This window comes from Budorcas taxicolor, chromosome 6 (genome assembly GCF_023091745.1).
Source record: "Budorcas taxicolor isolate Tak-1 chromosome 6, Takin1.1, whole genome shotgun sequence".
Lineage (NCBI taxonomy): Eukaryota > Metazoa > Chordata > Mammalia > Artiodactyla > Bovidae > Budorcas > Budorcas taxicolor.
In genome coordinates, this window is record NC_068915.1 from 85,536,899 (window position 1) to 85,554,773 (window position 17,875).

A 17,875-nucleotide genomic window follows, 5' to 3' on the forward strand; every position below is an offset into this window, starting at 1 on the left:
TATTGGTTAAACTGAAACCACAAAATTAGCATTTTACTAATCAGTAGGTTTAAATAGCTAGGAAGCAAAAGTCTGCCATCACCTTGATCATCAACCCAGCTTGCTGCTTCTTCCCAGTCTTGGGTTCAAGGTATTATGTACACATATAAAAAATTTATATTATTTTCCTCTGTCTCATCTTTAATTCTTCACTAATACGCAGTTGTAACTTTTCTATGTGATTGCAAGTATTGGTACTTTCCTATGATATACTGTTAGCTTAAAAATATATTTGCAAATGTTGATACTATCTATCTCAGAGCTATAGGTGAAAAATTAAATACTTTTATAAAGACCAAATTGTCTGATCATTTTTAAAATAAATTCTTACATACTGAAAATGTAGATACATAACTTCAGTATAGATTTATGGTAAAATTGAATCATTGTTGTCAAATTCTGTAAAAAGTTGTCATACAGAATAATTTATAATATTTTTGTTTTCATGGTGAAGATCATTTCTGGTAGACTATTTCAAGGCCATTTTTATTCCATGTAATTAGGTTAATAAAATTAATTTTATAAAGGAAACAGCAATGATAGACAATTAGATATAAATGACTACTTTTATAAAGATGATTAAATTTGGATATTTATAAGGATACAAATATATGAAAACAATAAACTCATTTGGGGCTTATAAATATGTCTTTTTTAACAAATGCAGGTAGATTCTACAGTTTGTAAACTGAAGCAGCCTGTATAAAATAATCTGTCAATAGTTTGCTGACTAAAGTATAAACAAATTTCATGTATAATCTAATTTTTCTTATTTATCTGAAATGCATTTTTTCAGCACATATAAATTTATGTATTTTGGGGTCTTGTAATTTAGTGGAACTCTAGGAGTCAAACGTGATATGTTTGATTATAATTCTGTTCAATCATCTTCATATAGTCATGTCATGGATATATCAACCGAGCAAAATTAAGTAATAGCTAGATCCTTTTAAAAATTTAATGAAGGTTAATAGTTTCTACATAATGCACAAACAATGCTTTTCATGAAGACTCTGAAAGAGCAGGCTAAAGGATAAAGACTTTTTTAAAAATTACAGATAAAATTAAATGTAATTTACCAGTGGGTTTTAGTTTATCACTTTTAACAAATCCAATGATCTACAGGAAATTTCTTTTTAATTTTTATTGTCTTATTTTAAAATTTGTAATATTTAAATATTGATGCTTCTCTATTCCTCTGACAAAACCTTGCTATTACTTTCAGGATCAAATGCTTTACTTTGAAGTGTAGTAAGATATTGGTATTTCTTATCTCACATAAACAGTAAGCAAAATAATTTGAATGGTAAATGTTTATATTGAAGAGCAAAATTAGAAACTAAATGAATAAAAATATTACTTTCAAGTGAAACAAATTTTATCATAATATACTCCTTTGTTGGAAAAATCAAGAATATTTTTTTCATGAATCTAATTTTATTATAAGACCTATTTTATTTTCTTACATAGATCTTGACAACCATGAAACTTCTCATCCTTACCTGTCTTGTGGCTGTTGCTCTTGCCAGGCCTGTGAGTACAGTAAAGAATTTAGAAGATTCTAGATTCTTGTTTGAAGTCATCTCAAATGCAATTTGATGCAAGTCTCATCAAGTGCAAGATATTGCAGTTGTAAAGAATTTGATGGTCTCTAACTAGCTATTAAAGTGTTGATATTAAAGCTATGGTAATCCTTCACATTTTGATCATTATTATTTAGTTTATTCAAAGACTTAACTCTAAATAAAATTTCTAACTTGAAATATAAACACCTCACAATAAAAAATTAAAAATTAAAAAAGAAATAAGGTAATTAACAATACAATAAAGAGCATCAAAGAAGGTAACTAGCCTCTTTGCCTGGGTCCATTATAGGCTTAACATATTTGTAAACATATATACGTTCAATTTTGTATTACCAAATATACTGTTGCTGCTAAGTCACTTCAGTCATGTCCGACTCTGTGCGACACCATAGACAGCCTCCCACCAGGCTCTGCCATCCCTGGGATTCTCCAGGCAAGAACACTAGAGTGGGTTGCCATTTCCTTCTCCAATGCATGAAAGCAAAAAGTGAAAGTGAAGTCTCTCAGTCGTGTCCCACTCTTCGCAACCCCATGGACTGCAGCCTACCAGGCTCCTCCATCCATGGGATTTTCCAGGCAAGAGTACTGGAGTGGGTTGCCATTGCCTTCTCCAACCAAATATACTATTAAGCCCTATGTTCCAGTGTATCCACTTTTGGAACCTAAATCAAACTCTCATTTGAGATGGCTCATGCCAACCAATATTTCCCAAGGTACAGAAAGTTGGGCTCATTCAGCTGATTCAAAGACCTAATAATTTGGTCCTTGTAGAAAGAAAAACTAGATAATGTAAAGTAACTTAAGTTTCTTCTCAAAAAACAAATTCAGTTATTAATGTGAAACAAAAAGTTATTCTGTTCCTTTGTGACCTCTAGATAATGATAAATAAATAAATAGGAATCAACTGACAAGAAAGCAATTCAAATAAGACAATAGTTTTGGATATTTGGACACTCAAACTATCAAATATAGATGCAAAATTTCTGAAATGCTGAAATATTCTATTGTTAAACTCCTATTTTCTAAAGTTTAAGTAATGTAGGATCACTAATAATCCAGCTTCTAAACCAATAGAGTTCTGTCTGTGCTAAACCCTAAGCATCAAAAGAAGGAAATATCTGACAGTAAGTTACGAAAAAAGGATCCAAGTTCTTCAGAAATATGCCATTGGAGTAGTCCGTATCTTTACCTTTTATCAGTGAAACAGATATAGATCCCCCAGCAAACAGATTCTTTAATCCTTTTCCAAAGAAAACATCATTCTTTAATGCTAACATTTAACAAACATAAATCTTGTTCCCACAGTTAAAATGCAGATTGAGTTAAAATTTTATATAATTTAATTTATGATAAAAAATAACATCCAGACAAACAATATTTCAGATTATTTTTTGTCTTTTTATATACTTTTCTCCACAGACTCTAGAAACAGAAGATAATTTACTTTTCTTTTACTTTTGTCAATAATTTTTTTTTTCCCTCCCAGGGGAACTTGGTGTCAAATTTAGCTCTTAAAATACAAACTTCTTAAACAGCACTATTAAATGTATAATATTACCTGTGCCTTGTGATATTATTATTATTGTATTTTGAGTGCTTTTGTTTTTACAGTTCTTGCATTTTTCTTTAACAGAAACATCCTATCAAGCACCAAGGACTCTCTCCAGTGAGTGTTCTATTCTATGTTCCAAGAACTCACTATAAATTGTGTAGCTTAAGTGATGATAAATTGCTAATATATAGATTGTAGTCTCATTCCTTCCTTCTCTAGAAAACAGCCAGTTTCACATTCGCTGAGGTGTAATATCTTCAACTATTGAGCTGACTATTGATCTGCTCTCACAAACCTTTTTAGAGAAGAGGGCATTTGGGCTTACGTATTTATGATTAATAAAAATTTTATTATGTAAGAGCAATAGTTAATTAAATAGAATATGTATATGTGGTCTATTTTAATGTATTATTCATTATTTCTCTTCTCCTTGCACTCAAACATAGGATTTACAAGTTGATCTCAATTTACACACTGAGTATTAAGTTAGGTACTCTATCACACACTTTTACAAGAGTCATTAATCTTCCACCATATCCACTGCTTAGTTCATTTTTTAATCTGTACAGAATGAGCCAGACAGCAGAGAGGTAAGGTTCTTTCTTTACCCCAACTAATTTCTCTTTCAGTTAGCTATGATAAATACTGAACGTCTTCTTCATTTCAATTTTCATTTGTATACATTCGTTTCAATTGTATCCAGGTACTCAGATAGTGATTACCCTCTCACTTCTCTGTTTTCATTACATTCCTGTTTAATTCCTCCTTTGACATTTGATAAGTAAGAACTGACTAAACCTACAGGCCTGATAAAGAAGGAACCAAATATGGTGTCTCCTTCAGATTTTAAAATAAAATCATAAAACTGAAACTAATTATCTCTTATTTTACCTAAGAAATATTTTGGTTTACCTAAATAAATGGAGAATTTGTGTTCAAATGGAAAAACATTCTCCTTTTTTGACTGTGTTTTTCACTTTTACAATTCACAATTTAATTCCTACAGGAAGTCCTCAATGAAAATTTACTCAGGTTTGTTGTGGCGGTAAGTATTATCTACCTCTTCTTCAATGACAAATGTATTTTTCTGGAAAAATCAACTTAATTTTTATTTATAAATATTTTTTCACTCGGTCAAATTTTTTCTTCATTTACTCACCCAAGCAACCACAAAGAATATTGAAATTATATATGCAAATATTAAAAAGCTGCTTTAAATATTAATCTGTACCTATACATTTGACTCTTTGTAAAACACTTATGCTGTCTTGTGCATAATCTATGTAAATTTTATAATTTCCATTCTCATTATGATGGAATGTTCTCTTATCTCTACAATATTCTGGATGTGTTGTGTCTTCTGTAATTTCATGACTGAATTGTCAAATAGAACACAAATAGAAATTTTATTTCAAGACCAGTATTTAAAAGATTTTCTAGGCAACCCAGTTTAGTCTGAATGATTTTTAATATAATCTTTTTCCCTTGTAGCCTTTTCCAGAAGTGTTTAGAAAGGTAAGAAATTCTGAACAGAATATACTGCAGAATTAACAAAGCATTTTATTCTATGTTATTTATGGTATTATGCCAATTCTTTATTGCCTTTTTGTGGAAAAATCACTTAGATTATTATTAGATTATTGAACCAGACAGAGAGATCAAGATAACTCAGAACTATGACTTAAACAAGATGAAAGATAATAATAGTCAAATTTACTGGAACAAAATTTTTTAAATATTTTTAAGTGCACAGTAATGTACTGACAGCTTAAATAAAGAAAACTTAGCAAGGAGATAATGCAAGAAATGATATTGCAAGAAATAGTGCATTCACAAAAAGCATATTTATTTTTTAATTTGCAGCAGCAAAATGTAAGATACATTTCTTACAGATATCCATTCATTCATGTTTGTCTCTTCTTTTCTGTCCTTAAGGAGAACATCAATGAACTGAGTAAGGTAAGGAACATAAATGAAATTTAAATTATTTTAAAGTTATCTCAAAATCATATTTTGCAACCTACAATTTATTGGTTTTGACAAGGAGAATTTTTGAGGGAAAAACAGAGTGATGAACTCAAGGTAATGAAAATACGAAAATTTTCTTTAGGTTGTATGTCAAAAAATGCTTTCTTTGTGCAGTACGAAAAACATTTTAGAAAAAAAAAAACTCCTGTAACATTTATACTTTTCTTGAACTTTCAAAATGACTGATGAGATATACTGAGAATTCTAAATATTGATTTCATTGATTTAACTTTGCAACTGTGAGGAGACAAGGCATTAGTATAAATGAATGAATGGATAAAAGAATGAATTAGTGCAATTATGGACTGACAGACTATTTTCACTGATCGCCAAAACAGAAAAAATGTTTTATTGAGTACTACATAAAGCAATATATCTGCTCCAAGAATGTTTTACATAGTCACAAATGATTTTTTTACTTTCTTTAAACACAATTTTTTGATCAAGGTTGTTTTTCAAAGTTTTAATAGCTTTGTTATTTAAAAAACATACAGGTATTAAAAAAACATACAGGTATTTAAAAATTTACATCTTCTTAATATTCTTCATACCTGACTAAGTATCTTTTCTTGGCAGGATATTGGGAGCGAATCAACTGAAGTAAGATTCTTTATTTTAAAACTATTAAATATAATATAATGGAAAGAAAGAAGTAAAAAATATCCTAATCAAATACCCTTTAAGTATCCTAATCAAGATGAATGAACAATTCTCTAAGGCCAAAACTAAAACAGATATCTCTAATTCAAAGAAAAAAAGATGCAACACGTATGTTGACCAAAATTGGCTGGATAACTAAACCAACATAGTATTTTGAGCTTAAATTCTATGGATTATCTCACTGCTCTCTATACTGCTATGGTCATGGAAACTGAACACAACATACTACATGGAGAAAATTCATTTTCTTTAAATATTTATACATCATTGAACCAATGCTTTGTGCACTTTTATTTATCACATAATCTTTAATCCAATGCTCTGGTTTGTCATCCAAAAGCCAAGTTAAAGAGAAAAAGAAGTTAGGTTAGTTAAAGGAAAGTGTAGGGTATTTACAATGATTTATCAAAACATATAAAAATCTACAGTACTTTTTATTGAACTCTGAAATGCAGATTAAAGAGGAAAATTCTTCAGTTAGCCTCGTAGGTAGGCTTTTTCTAAATTTTCCTTACCACTTCACTATTGCCACCCATTTCTATTTCCTTTGGCATCCATTTTATTTGGTAATTATCATTTTATATTGGAATGTTTGTCATGAAAAATAAAGTTAATTCTCTTTTCTTTTCTAAGGATCAAGCCATGGAAGATGCTAAGGTAAGATCTTTATTTTAATAAACTCTACACTTATAGATCATAAATAAGATATGCTCTATGCTTTAAGAAAGCTATCCACTCCAATTGTGTGATTGAACTCCTCAAGCAGTGCTATCACACCCAAGAATGTACAATGTTGTGCCAGATAAAGTAAGGAGAGGAAATTTGACATTTACATGATCAGGAGAAACTTTGCTTCTTTATTAAAATCAAGAGTAAAAAGCAAAATGTGCATGAGTGTTTAAAAATGAAACATCCTACTCAAAAAATTAAAACCCTGTTTCTGTCATCCCAGGATAAGAGTTCACTCTCTTGTGTGTTGAGGGTGGTCTTTGGGCAGAAAGAATCTATTGCAGCAAGTATGTAGGATCAATGGGCTATGCTGTTGTTCAGTCACTCAGTCATGCCCGACTCTGTGACCCCATTGACTGGAGCATGCCAGGCTTACCTGTCCTTTACCATCTCCCAGAGCTTGCTCAAACTCATGTCCATTCAGTCAGTGATGCTATCCAACCATCTTATCCTCTGACATCCCTGTCTCCTGCCTTCAATTTTTCCCAGCACCAGGGTCTTTTCTAATGATTCGGTTCTTTGCATCAGGTGGCCAAAGTATTGAAACTTCAGCTTTAGCATCAGTTCTCCCAATGAATATTCAGGATTGACTTCCTGTAGTGATTCCTCCACTCTTCTCCAGTAGCATGTTGGGCACCTACTGACCTGGGGAGTTCATCTTTCAGTGTCATATCTTTTAATGTTTTCATACTGTTCATGGGGTTCCCAAAGCAAGAATGCTGAAGTGGTTTTCCATTCCATTCTCCAATGGGCTATGCTAGCTAATCTCAAAACATGGAAAAAATTCATTAACCCACAATACTTTTTACTCAACTCTCCCAAGAGATGACTATTTTGCTGCATATTAGAATCAATATCTTAGTACGTACTTGGGAACAGAAATCAGATCCATATGTAAATATGAACATCTATGACTTAGGAAAAAAACTAAATGTTTCAAAGATTAGAACTTTTAAAAGCTCATGTAATTTTAGTTCCATTCTGAAATTGATTGTTCTATTTTAATATTTCCAATTTATTTACATCAAAATTGCCCCAAGTGTATGTGAGAATATAAACTCAACCCAGGGTTTCAGGTAGCCCAGCTCAATAGGATTCTTCATTCCAGGTTTCATTTTTATCACGAAAATTCATAGGCATTTGCATTCTACTCAAGAAAGTCTCTGTATTTGTTTTAATAAAAAGGTTTTAAGTTACAAAGTAAGTTATTATACTCCCCTCTCCAACATATTTTAAATAAAATTGACAATCCAAAAAAAAGTAAATTTTATTGGCTCTGAATCTTTTTATACCCAATTGTTTTCACTAAAAACTAGTTAGCAACCCAGTATGAAAGTGTGGAATAGTTTCCTTCTAATTCTAAAAGTCTCAGAGGCAGTAACAATGATTCTCTTTCTTTTAGCAAATGAAAGCTGGAAGCAGTTCGTCAAGTGAGGTATACCATTTTTATGTTAATTAAGTATCCCAATTAGAAAATGTTTATGAAAGTTTGTTGAACCATAAAGTTTACATGTCCCATAAGGTTTCATTGTACAAGGCACTATGTATGTAGCTCTATCCTAATTTTAACATACAAGGCTATCAACCCCAAAAATGTAAGAAAACAATTATTTGTCAGAGACAAAATATAGATTTCTTTCTGGGCAAATAATCCTATCTGGATATCTGTGGTGTCCAAACACTATTTTTCTAATTTTTTTTCCTTCCCAGATTTTTGTAGAATTAAATCTTGTCACTGAAAATTACAATAATGGCTATGCTTCTAAATTGTGAAATATAAGCATTGTGGAACTCAATCAAGTCTATGTTAAAGAGACACTGGAATCCTTTGCTATTTGTTACCTAGAGGAGAAAAAGAGAAGGCATACAAAGTGATGAAATCCTTAAACTTTGGGAGCAGAACTTCATCCAGTTTACAAAATAAACCCAGTTCCAGTGAATTCAGTTAAAAGTGAATTCTTCACAATCCAACATTCTGAATAACTTCCCTGGTGAAAGCAGTGAGAAGAGAAAAGAGAACATGTACTTTGATTCTTCATCTTATCTAAATTTACCCAGGAATTTGTGGCTAAAATCAGTTTACCACAGATAAGCTATGATGTGTCTGGTTAATTAGCATTTTTGTCTTGAATGTAAATTAATGTCATAAAACTAACAATACATTTTTTTTTTAAGGAAATTGTTCCCAATAGTGCTGAGGTGAGATATATTCACTAAATTTAAAATATATTAACATCATCCAGGATATCTTAAAATTTAATTAAACTTTTTATTTTTTGAATTTTTTAGCAGAAGTACATTCAAAAGGAAGATGTGCCCTCTGAGCGTTACCTGGGTTATCTGGTAAAATTTTATTAAAAGTTAATCAAAGACCAATGCATCAGGGAATGAGCAGGAATGTTGTATTGATAAATTATCTCTCTTTTTCAATATCTGCTAAACTTAAAACAAAGTAAGCAGACTAACAGATTCTAGTAGTATACTGATCCCTCCTGAAAATAAAACGGACAAGTTTTTTAATCCCAGATATTTAATTCATACTCTCATTTGAATATTTGTGTATTATAGTCTACTTTCAGATCTGATTAGCACAGTATTGAAATGGCACGCTATAGATTTGACCAGACTTGAGTTTGACTCTAAGCTCTACCTTTCACCAGCATGTGATATTAGACAGTTTCCTTATCTGCTGTAAATTTATAACCTAAGTTTCAAAGTGACAAAATAATAATAATATTTAAGCATATAAAGCAATTAATACAAGCAAGACATAGTGCAAAGTAAGCCCTTGGTAAATGTGGCTAGTATCAGAAACATAATTTTTTCCCTCATCCAATATTCTGATTTAATTTGCAAAAATCAGAAAACAAATGGGGCTTCCCAGATGGTGCTAGTGGTAAAGAGCCCCTCTGCCAATGCAGGAGACTCAGGCTTGATTACTGGGTTGGGAAGATCCCCTCGAGGAGGGCATGGCAACCCACTCTAGTATTCTTGCCTTGAGAATTCCATAGACAAAGGAGCCTGGAGGGCTATATCCATAGGATCACAGAGAGTTGGGTACAACTGAGGTGACTTAGCACAGCACAGAAAGCAAATCTGTTTTCAATTTTCTTAGCAACTCTGATATAATGCACATTGTAAGCAAAACTGCCTCAGTTCAGTTCAGTTCAGTCACTCAGTTATGTCCAACTCTTTGTGACACACCAGGACTCCCTGTCCATGACCAACACACCAGGACTCCCTGTCCATGACCAACACCCGAAGCTTGCTCAAGCTCATGTCCATTCAGTGATGCCATCCAACCATCTCATCCTCTGTCCTCTTCTCCTCTCCTGCCTTCAATCTTTCGCAGCATCAGGGTCTTTTCCAATGCATCAGTTCTTCAAATCAGGTGGCCAAAGTGTTGGAGCTTCAACAAAAGTCTTTCCAGTGAATATTCAGGACTGATGTCTTTTAGGATTGACTGAATAATTATTTATATCTGACTGCATTATAATATATTTTAAGTTAAAAACAGTGTAACACAGTTGTTTTTCTAATATTTTTTTTAAAAAAGAATAATTGGGCTAATCCAAATTCTCTGTGGTAGAAACAACACTAAAGTAAGATTATTAGTTTCCCATTCTTTACTCCTGGGAAAGGAATACCATGATAGATGGTATCCACGAAATTGACAATATATTTTTCTCTTTGAATAGGAACAGCTTCTCAGACTGAAAAAATACAACGTGCCCCAGCTGGTAATATTTTATTACAATAATATAAAATTAAGTCTACAGAATTAAAATAAAGTGAAATTTACTTTGACTAAATTCTACATCAAATCATGTTAGAGCTTCCCCAATGATTCATTATATTCTGGAATTTATTCTGTATTTATTTTCCCAAATTCAGTTCTGAGTGGTGATTCCATACATATGCCTCCTTGTGAAGCACAGATTATTGCCAAATAAACATTCCATTTAAGAAAACAATGTAGACTCTGTAGGAGGAATCAGGGATCCCATACATTCAAATTGCTTTCGTCAAAATTTTCTAAGAAAGAATAGGCAAGTTGATTGATCTCATTGTCTCTAGACCCGTTTCCTTGATAGTTATATTCACTTCCTGACGTTGTTTTGAATATTGAATGAGCAATCTCCTATTCAGTTATTCCTTAGGCTAGCTTGTGGCAAGTCCAATAAAATGTTCAAAAATCTCTCCTTCCCCTAATCCCTAGACTCTATAAAATTTGCTATGTTCATGAGAACTTTGACAATATTATGAAGGTTTTTTTTTAATCACAGATAAGCTATGATGTGTCTGGTTAATTAGCATTTTTGTCTTGAATGTAAATTAATGTCATAAAACTAATAATACATGTTTTTCATTTTTTAAGGAAATTGTTCCCAATAGTGCTGAGGTGAGATATATTTACTAAATTTAAAATATATTAAATGCACTATAAGATGTGCATTTGAACTATGAAGTCATAAACTATCTGCTGATAGTATGGATAGATCAAAAAAGTATCTATTAGCACAATCCAGCTTCACTATTTAGTAACAATCCTTTTGAGTATCATAGTTTTTCACTTGGGAGGCCATAAATTTTTCTTATAGTTATACCAAATAAGCTTGATTAATTAGGACTTTAGGGAAAAGGACTTGTCTTAATTTAGCAAAATTACATTTTCACATTTTTATTCTGTTACAATTGTAGGAAGGAGGAAGTCAATAATGAATTTAATTTGGACCTTAGTGTCACTCTTGCTTCAGTTTCCAATTTTGTTGTGTTGCTTCGGACTTAGAAGCCAAATAAATTTAGATATATCAGTACCCCAATCAAACTTATCATTATTAATCTAAGAAATTACATGAATAATATATTTTAGCACCTTAGTTATGATATGATTAGGCCGTAACCTCCACAAGTGTTAGAACTATATGGTCTTGCTCATAGTGTTCATCATTCACAGTGTTCACTGCTCATAGTATTCATTATTATTTATTTCATAGATGGTCCCTAGCATTTAGCGTAGACCCCCAGTGAATGAAAGTGCCTAGCAAATGTCTATTATTCACACATGAGTAAAATCAATGTACTAAAATAAAGAGATCTCTCTTTTTGAGGAAGCTATTCATGACCATATAAGACTATTTACTAAATCTAGAATATTTTAGTATTTTCTTCAAGTGTTGTTTTAATAATGTGTGTTCCTCTTTCTTTTTTAACAGAAATAAATATAATCCAAGGGAGAAGTTTTTCTACTACCCATATTTGATAATGTTTTATTTAAAATTTATAAACAATAAAATGTAAATGAGGGATTAATAGTCATGAACAGAAAATATGTAGTCCTAGGGAATTGGTGGATTATTTTCCCCCAGATATGAAACTTCTAGATTCTTTATCCTTCCAAATTATAGTAAGTGTAACATTGAGTTGAATATTTTTTCTAAAGTTAGAAAATGAAAGCTATGTTGCTAATTTTCAAAATTTTGGCAGATAATACAGTTTATACTAATCTTCATAGATGATGATATATTCTTGGTAATTGTAAAATGAATGTGTTATATCAGAAGATATCTAAGTAACCTAGAACATATTTCCTTCTATTTAGGAACAACTTCACAGTATGAAAGAGGGAAACCCTGCCCACCAGGTAATATTTTGCTAAATGAATTACATAATGATAATATGTTGCAAAGTTTAAATATGTTTGCTTTTAAATAGCTTCACAATTTTGAAGAGACTTCTTTCCTCTCAGGTGGTTATTTTTCACTCCCAACTTTCTGAAACAATTTGTAGTAATCAATCTGAGAAAGGAGAACTATTTGTCATTCTTCTTTGGAATGGGAGCTGTTCTGTTCTGTCAGTCTCACCTGACAGCAGCACCTTTGTAATTCTAAACACTATGAAGTGTTAATTTCCATGGTTATGTTAATTTCTCTTTTAAGGTATTCCTAAATTTTATATCTTTATGTCCATGATTTGATTCTTAAATTCAATTTATATTTAGGAAATTCAAACTCATAATTATGCTCTTTCAAGCAAGCCATTTGGAGATTTATTAATTCTAATTGAAACCTTTAGAAGAAACTGTCTGGAGAGATAGTAAATGTTTCTGTCAAAAAACCTTTCTGATCTGTTTTCCCTTCCATCTGTATAGTGTATTTATCTATATAATAGAAACTGATTCTTCCTCTGCCTTGCATTCCATTGATTCAGTAGTGTTCCTAGGGCTTCTGATTTCATTTTTAAGGTGACAACCAGATACTGTGAAATATGTGCTGCTATTACAATTCTGATTCCTATCAAAAGCTATGCCAATTTCAATCACTACTGTCATTTAATGAATCTTATGAAGGTTGTTGAGTATGTTTCATATGTCTTAGAAGAAATAGTATCTAGATAATGCACTTGGCAAAATTATTAGTGTGAATTTCCAGATCTCTAACATGCAAAGCATTTCAAAAAGTTTGCTTCTTACGTTTTTTGGTTTTATTCAGCCTTAAAAGATCACCCTGACTCCTCTTTTTCTTTCCAGAAACAGCCTATGATAGCAGTGAATCAGGTAAGTGTGTGTCTGTCTGTGTGAGTTTTAAAACTGCCCCAAACTATCTGTTGGTAACCACTGGTTTGGGGAGTTATTTAACTAGTTATATCAGGAAGTAGTGCTCTGCTAGTATTTCTTAGCTGTTGACTGGTGTTGGACTCTAACATTGCTGGTTCCAACATTGCTATGAAAGATCAGATCTAAGTTGCCAAAGGAAATGAAAGAACAATTCTATGGCCATCCCTGAATGAAGAGAGCTTCAGGTCAACTTTTAAGTTAGAACAACCTCAACCAACTATTCATATCGTTCAAATTTGACTTTTTATTAACCTATAGTACTGTCTGGGCTTCTTGAGTTTTCAGTCTTAGATCTAATCTTATGACCTTGAGCAAACTGTGTTCTTCTCTCTGAGCCCTGCTCTTTCATTTGTGAAATTAATATGAATCTATCGATTTATTTTCTTCCAAAACTCACATATCTTGAGTTTTGCAGTGTTTTTTAGTGTCTTCAGTTTTAAAGGTGGTAACTGCATTCAGTTCAGTTTCTTTGGTCCATTGATGGTTGAACTTATATATAGTATGCTAATTTAAAAAAGAAACCGTGCAAAGGAGACCATGGAGTTTTATAAATATGAATCTGATAAGGGATTAAACAAGATTCAAAACATAGTAGTCATCAATCAATTTTATGATAATTATTCCTTAATGTGAATCATATTTTGCTCTCAATTTCTTCTAAAATTCTCTCTTCACTCATGGGCCAAAGTAAGAGAAAAGAAAAGACAATTACGTACTTCATTGAGGTCTAAAGAGTATACTATCCTCACCTTTCCATGTAATTTTTAAAAAAAGAGGGTAATCATTCTAATCTTAATGAGAGTATTTGGTAGTAATACTTTAGTCTCTTATGGCATTTAACTGGGTTTGAATCACAAAACTATTTTTTTCCTCTCTCTCCTTTAAGGAACTGGCCTACTTCTACCCTCAGGTGAATTTATTTGATTTTTTATATTAATACTAATAAGAGAAAATCTCAGATATCATATTTATTATAATCGTTAGGATAGGCAACCACAGCAAAACTTGAAATGCTTTCTTTGGTTTTTCTAATTCCATCAAAGAACATATATTTTCCACCTGAATATATAAAGAATTACATTAATGCACAGAAACAAATAAAAGGCCATGATAGATTAACAGAGGTACCTATTCCAAAATTTCAGAAAAGAAATAATGTTTTTGCACCAAAACCTTATAGTTACGAAGGGGCACTGGGCTAGGAATTAGATAATTCTTTTCTATTTATTCTTGGCATTTCTGAAATCCCTGTATTATTCTGGGACGAGGACCTTCCCTTTCTTTGAGCTCATTGTCTTCATGAAAAACTAAACTACAGAACAGAAAGGCAAAAATGACCCTCTCTAATCCAAATGCCCATGAGTTTATAAATTATATAATAATTAAATTCACACTACCACTTTCCTCTGGACTTTGATAGCTGGACCTGTGTTAGTAATGCAGGTTCTTGGAGTTCAATACTGACTATTGATATTAAAGAAGTGATTTATTCATTACCCCTCAGGTACCCTAAGAAAAACCCTTTCCAAAATTTCCTTACTGTGATTTACCATAGGGAAGAGTTTGATTTCTCTGTTTTCCTCACAGAGTAAACATCTCCTGTGATGCGAATAGCCATGTCTGAAATGAATGCAATGATTCATTTTCAGAGATTCAAAACTGATTTCTCATACACTGTTGCTTTTTCAATGGTCTTTCTCTCTAGCTTTTCAGACAATTCTACCAGCTGGACGCCTATCCATCTGGTGCCTGGTATTACGTTCCACTAGGCACACAATACACTGATGCCCCCTCATTCTCTGACATCCCTAATCCCATTGGCTCTGAGACCAGTGGAAAGACTACTATGCCACTGTGGTGGTAAGTTCATTTAAATGACTGCATATTGCTGCCCTATCAAGGGAAATAGAAGAAAACATAATATAAAAATAGATTTAGAATAAGCATGACACATAAATGCTTAGTGTCCTATACTAGAATTTTCTGAAATGGAAAATTGATGATAACTTTCTGATATATGGCTAATGTTAATCCATTACTCAGGAACATGTGGAGCAGTGCTATCTATTTGATAAGTGATAATCATTCTGATGAAAATAGGAGGAAAATTTTCTCTCCAAAGTAAAAATTCAACTTTATCCTCCTTGCACTTTTGCTAATCTTTAAATGCCTTTCTTTTGATTATACCCATGATATACATTAGAATGCAGTGTGGGGGATAAACTGCAGATTTTGGCATTCCTAAAGTCCTAACTTGAAATCCTGATCTTTTTATTTTTGCTTACTTGAAATAATATAATGATGTTTGTTTTTATAACCTTGAAGGTGATTAAATATAATAATCTATTAAGCATACTGCTGGGAAAATTAGTGCTCATTTTTTGATTTAGCAAAATTTTATTACTGACTAACTTACTCACGTTTTACCAATTTTTGTTCCTTCAGAAGAGTCAAGTGAATTCTGAGGAACTCCACAATTATGGTCTTTGGTAAGTTGGAAATTGCTTGTCTTGATCCTCTTTTCATATGAGAACTGAGTACAAAGGTACAACTTGTAGACTATAAAGTTTTGCTGGTCCTCTAGTTTAGCTATATTTAGACACATTACACTTAGATAATATCAATAATTAAAATGGCTTCAACATTTTTTGTATTATAATAATATTAAATTTAAGTAACAATAAAACTAGCTAATTTTAATTAATATAATTTATTATATTGAAATTTCTACACAAGTATAGGAGTGTGGGTGTTACTAATTCTGGTGACCCTAGCAGAGGAACCTTATTCTTTATGATCACTGAAATAGAAATACTTAAAAAGTCACATAGTTAAATCAAATGTTTGTCTATTAAGAAGAAAACAGATTTAAATGTCCATAGTTGTGTTTTGAGTACTTCAATTTACTGTATAGGAGCTTGTAGTTGTGTGTGTGTGTGTATGTTCCCTTTCTAGTGGTGGAAACTTCCCTTACAACAGATCAAAAGAAGGAAAACAAAAGTCTGACATACTTGGAAGTTTTTACTTTGAATTATTTTGCCATATTTTCTGTTACTGCAAAAGAAAGTGCAACCTAGTCATAAATTGCCTGTAAAACTTGAAAATCAGGAGTAGTGGGTATGTGTTAGTAACAGGAGACACATATAACTTTGTGAACTTCATCTTAAGATGAAGAGAAAATGACTATTAAAGTGTATCTTATCATAACAGTAGCTTCTCCTTTCAAAACATGCAGCATAACTAACCACATATTTCTTTTTTGATTTACAGATGGGATTGAAAATTCCATCCTCTACATGTCTTTTCATCTATCATGTCAAACCATTCTATCCAAAGGCTTCAATTGCTGTTTTAGAATAGGACAATCTCAAATTGAAGGCACTCTTTCTTCTTGAGTTCTCTACTGTATTTTAGATTGTGTAACATCCTTAAGTGAAATTGTCCTAAGAGCTTGTTACCTAAATTCCAGTAGTATCATGCTGGTATAAAGGCCACTGAGTCAAAGGGAATTACAGTCTTCATTAAATTTCTATATGGAAAATGTTTTAAAAGCCTTTGAATCACTTCTCCTGTAAGTGCCATCATTTCAAATAATTGTGTGCAGTAACTGAGATTTTGTCTTTCTTCTTTTCAATAAATTACATTTTAAGGCACTATTCCTATTTTTTGTCATTATTCCATTGGGAGGAATTTACACAACCTTGTGAGTTTGTATGTATATAACATTTTGTTTTCACTAAATTTTTATGACACTTTCAACCACATTTTAATGAAAAAATTCAAATGTTCACTTCTAGCTGTTGCTGGTAGATTATAAACTGAGTCTAAGACCTTTCATTTGAAGTCAACTGTTTATAGAATATTTTCCATGTGAACATGGATGTGGCTGCAGAGAGAACAACAGTATAGTAGTTGTGGGTGCATTGGGAATTTGAACAACCTGGTTATACTGTTTAATTATGCAGGACTTGTTGGAGCCCAATCCATTTGATTATACTTGAGTTTATAACTAGGTAGATTACAAAATAAACATTGTAAAAGTTAACATGGAACACACAATAACAGAGCATTCATAGTGAGCTGTTCAGTGTCCTCCAAATCTCTAATGAGGAATTACTTCTCAAAACGACAATAGTTGCTTGCTCTGATATCTTTAAAGCCTCAGGTGAAATTTGCTTTCCTGGCTTTATTCTAGGATTTCCAACCAACCCAATCTGTCATGACTCTTTAAGAACCTTGTATGACCCAGGTCACAAAACACAGGTAACAAGGTTTCTTATACAACAGCTTAGACCATCTGTATCAGTTGATCTGTTTCTTACTGGTTATGTGTATATGTATACATAACATTGAAACATGTAACTTTTGCCTTGAAAATTTTTTTTAAAAATCCACTTAGTATTAGGTCTCCTGCCTCCTCTATGTTAGAAAGTACAAGCTGCAACAACTTGTTGTTCAATCTAGAGAAGGTTTGTCAACATACTCAGAATACTGGACCTGGCAGAAGTTAATGGAGGGTGCAGATTCCTATGTCTTCATAAAATGTATCTCCCAGCTTCTGTCATCATGTCAGTTCCCAAAGAATCAGCAAAACACAATTTCATGTTTTGTGAATCCTATAGATAATGCCATCCATTTAATGAATGTCTCGTAAACAGTAACATG

General features: G+C 32.0%; 1 protein-coding gene across 1 annotated transcript; it reads left to right on the forward strand.

Annotated features, from left to right (window-relative positions):
- The first annotated feature begins 94 nt into the window (after positions 1-94).
- Positions 95-16,573, forward strand: CSN1S1 (casein alpha s1). Its single transcript, XM_052642160.1, has 19 exons — positions 95-130; positions 1,510-1,572; positions 3,259-3,291; positions 4,184-4,222; positions 4,669-4,692; positions 5,113-5,136; positions 5,782-5,805; positions 6,499-6,522; positions 7,997-8,029; positions 8,770-8,793; positions 8,884-8,937; positions 10,293-10,334; positions 10,973-10,996; positions 12,197-12,238; positions 13,124-13,150; positions 14,097-14,120; positions 14,916-15,070; positions 15,656-15,699; positions 16,481-16,573. Coding segments are annotated over exons 2-18 (645 nt in total). The 5' UTR covers positions 95-130; positions 1,510-1,521; the 3' UTR covers positions 15,657-15,699; positions 16,481-16,573.
- Positions 16,574-17,875: the final 1,302 nt, after the last annotated feature.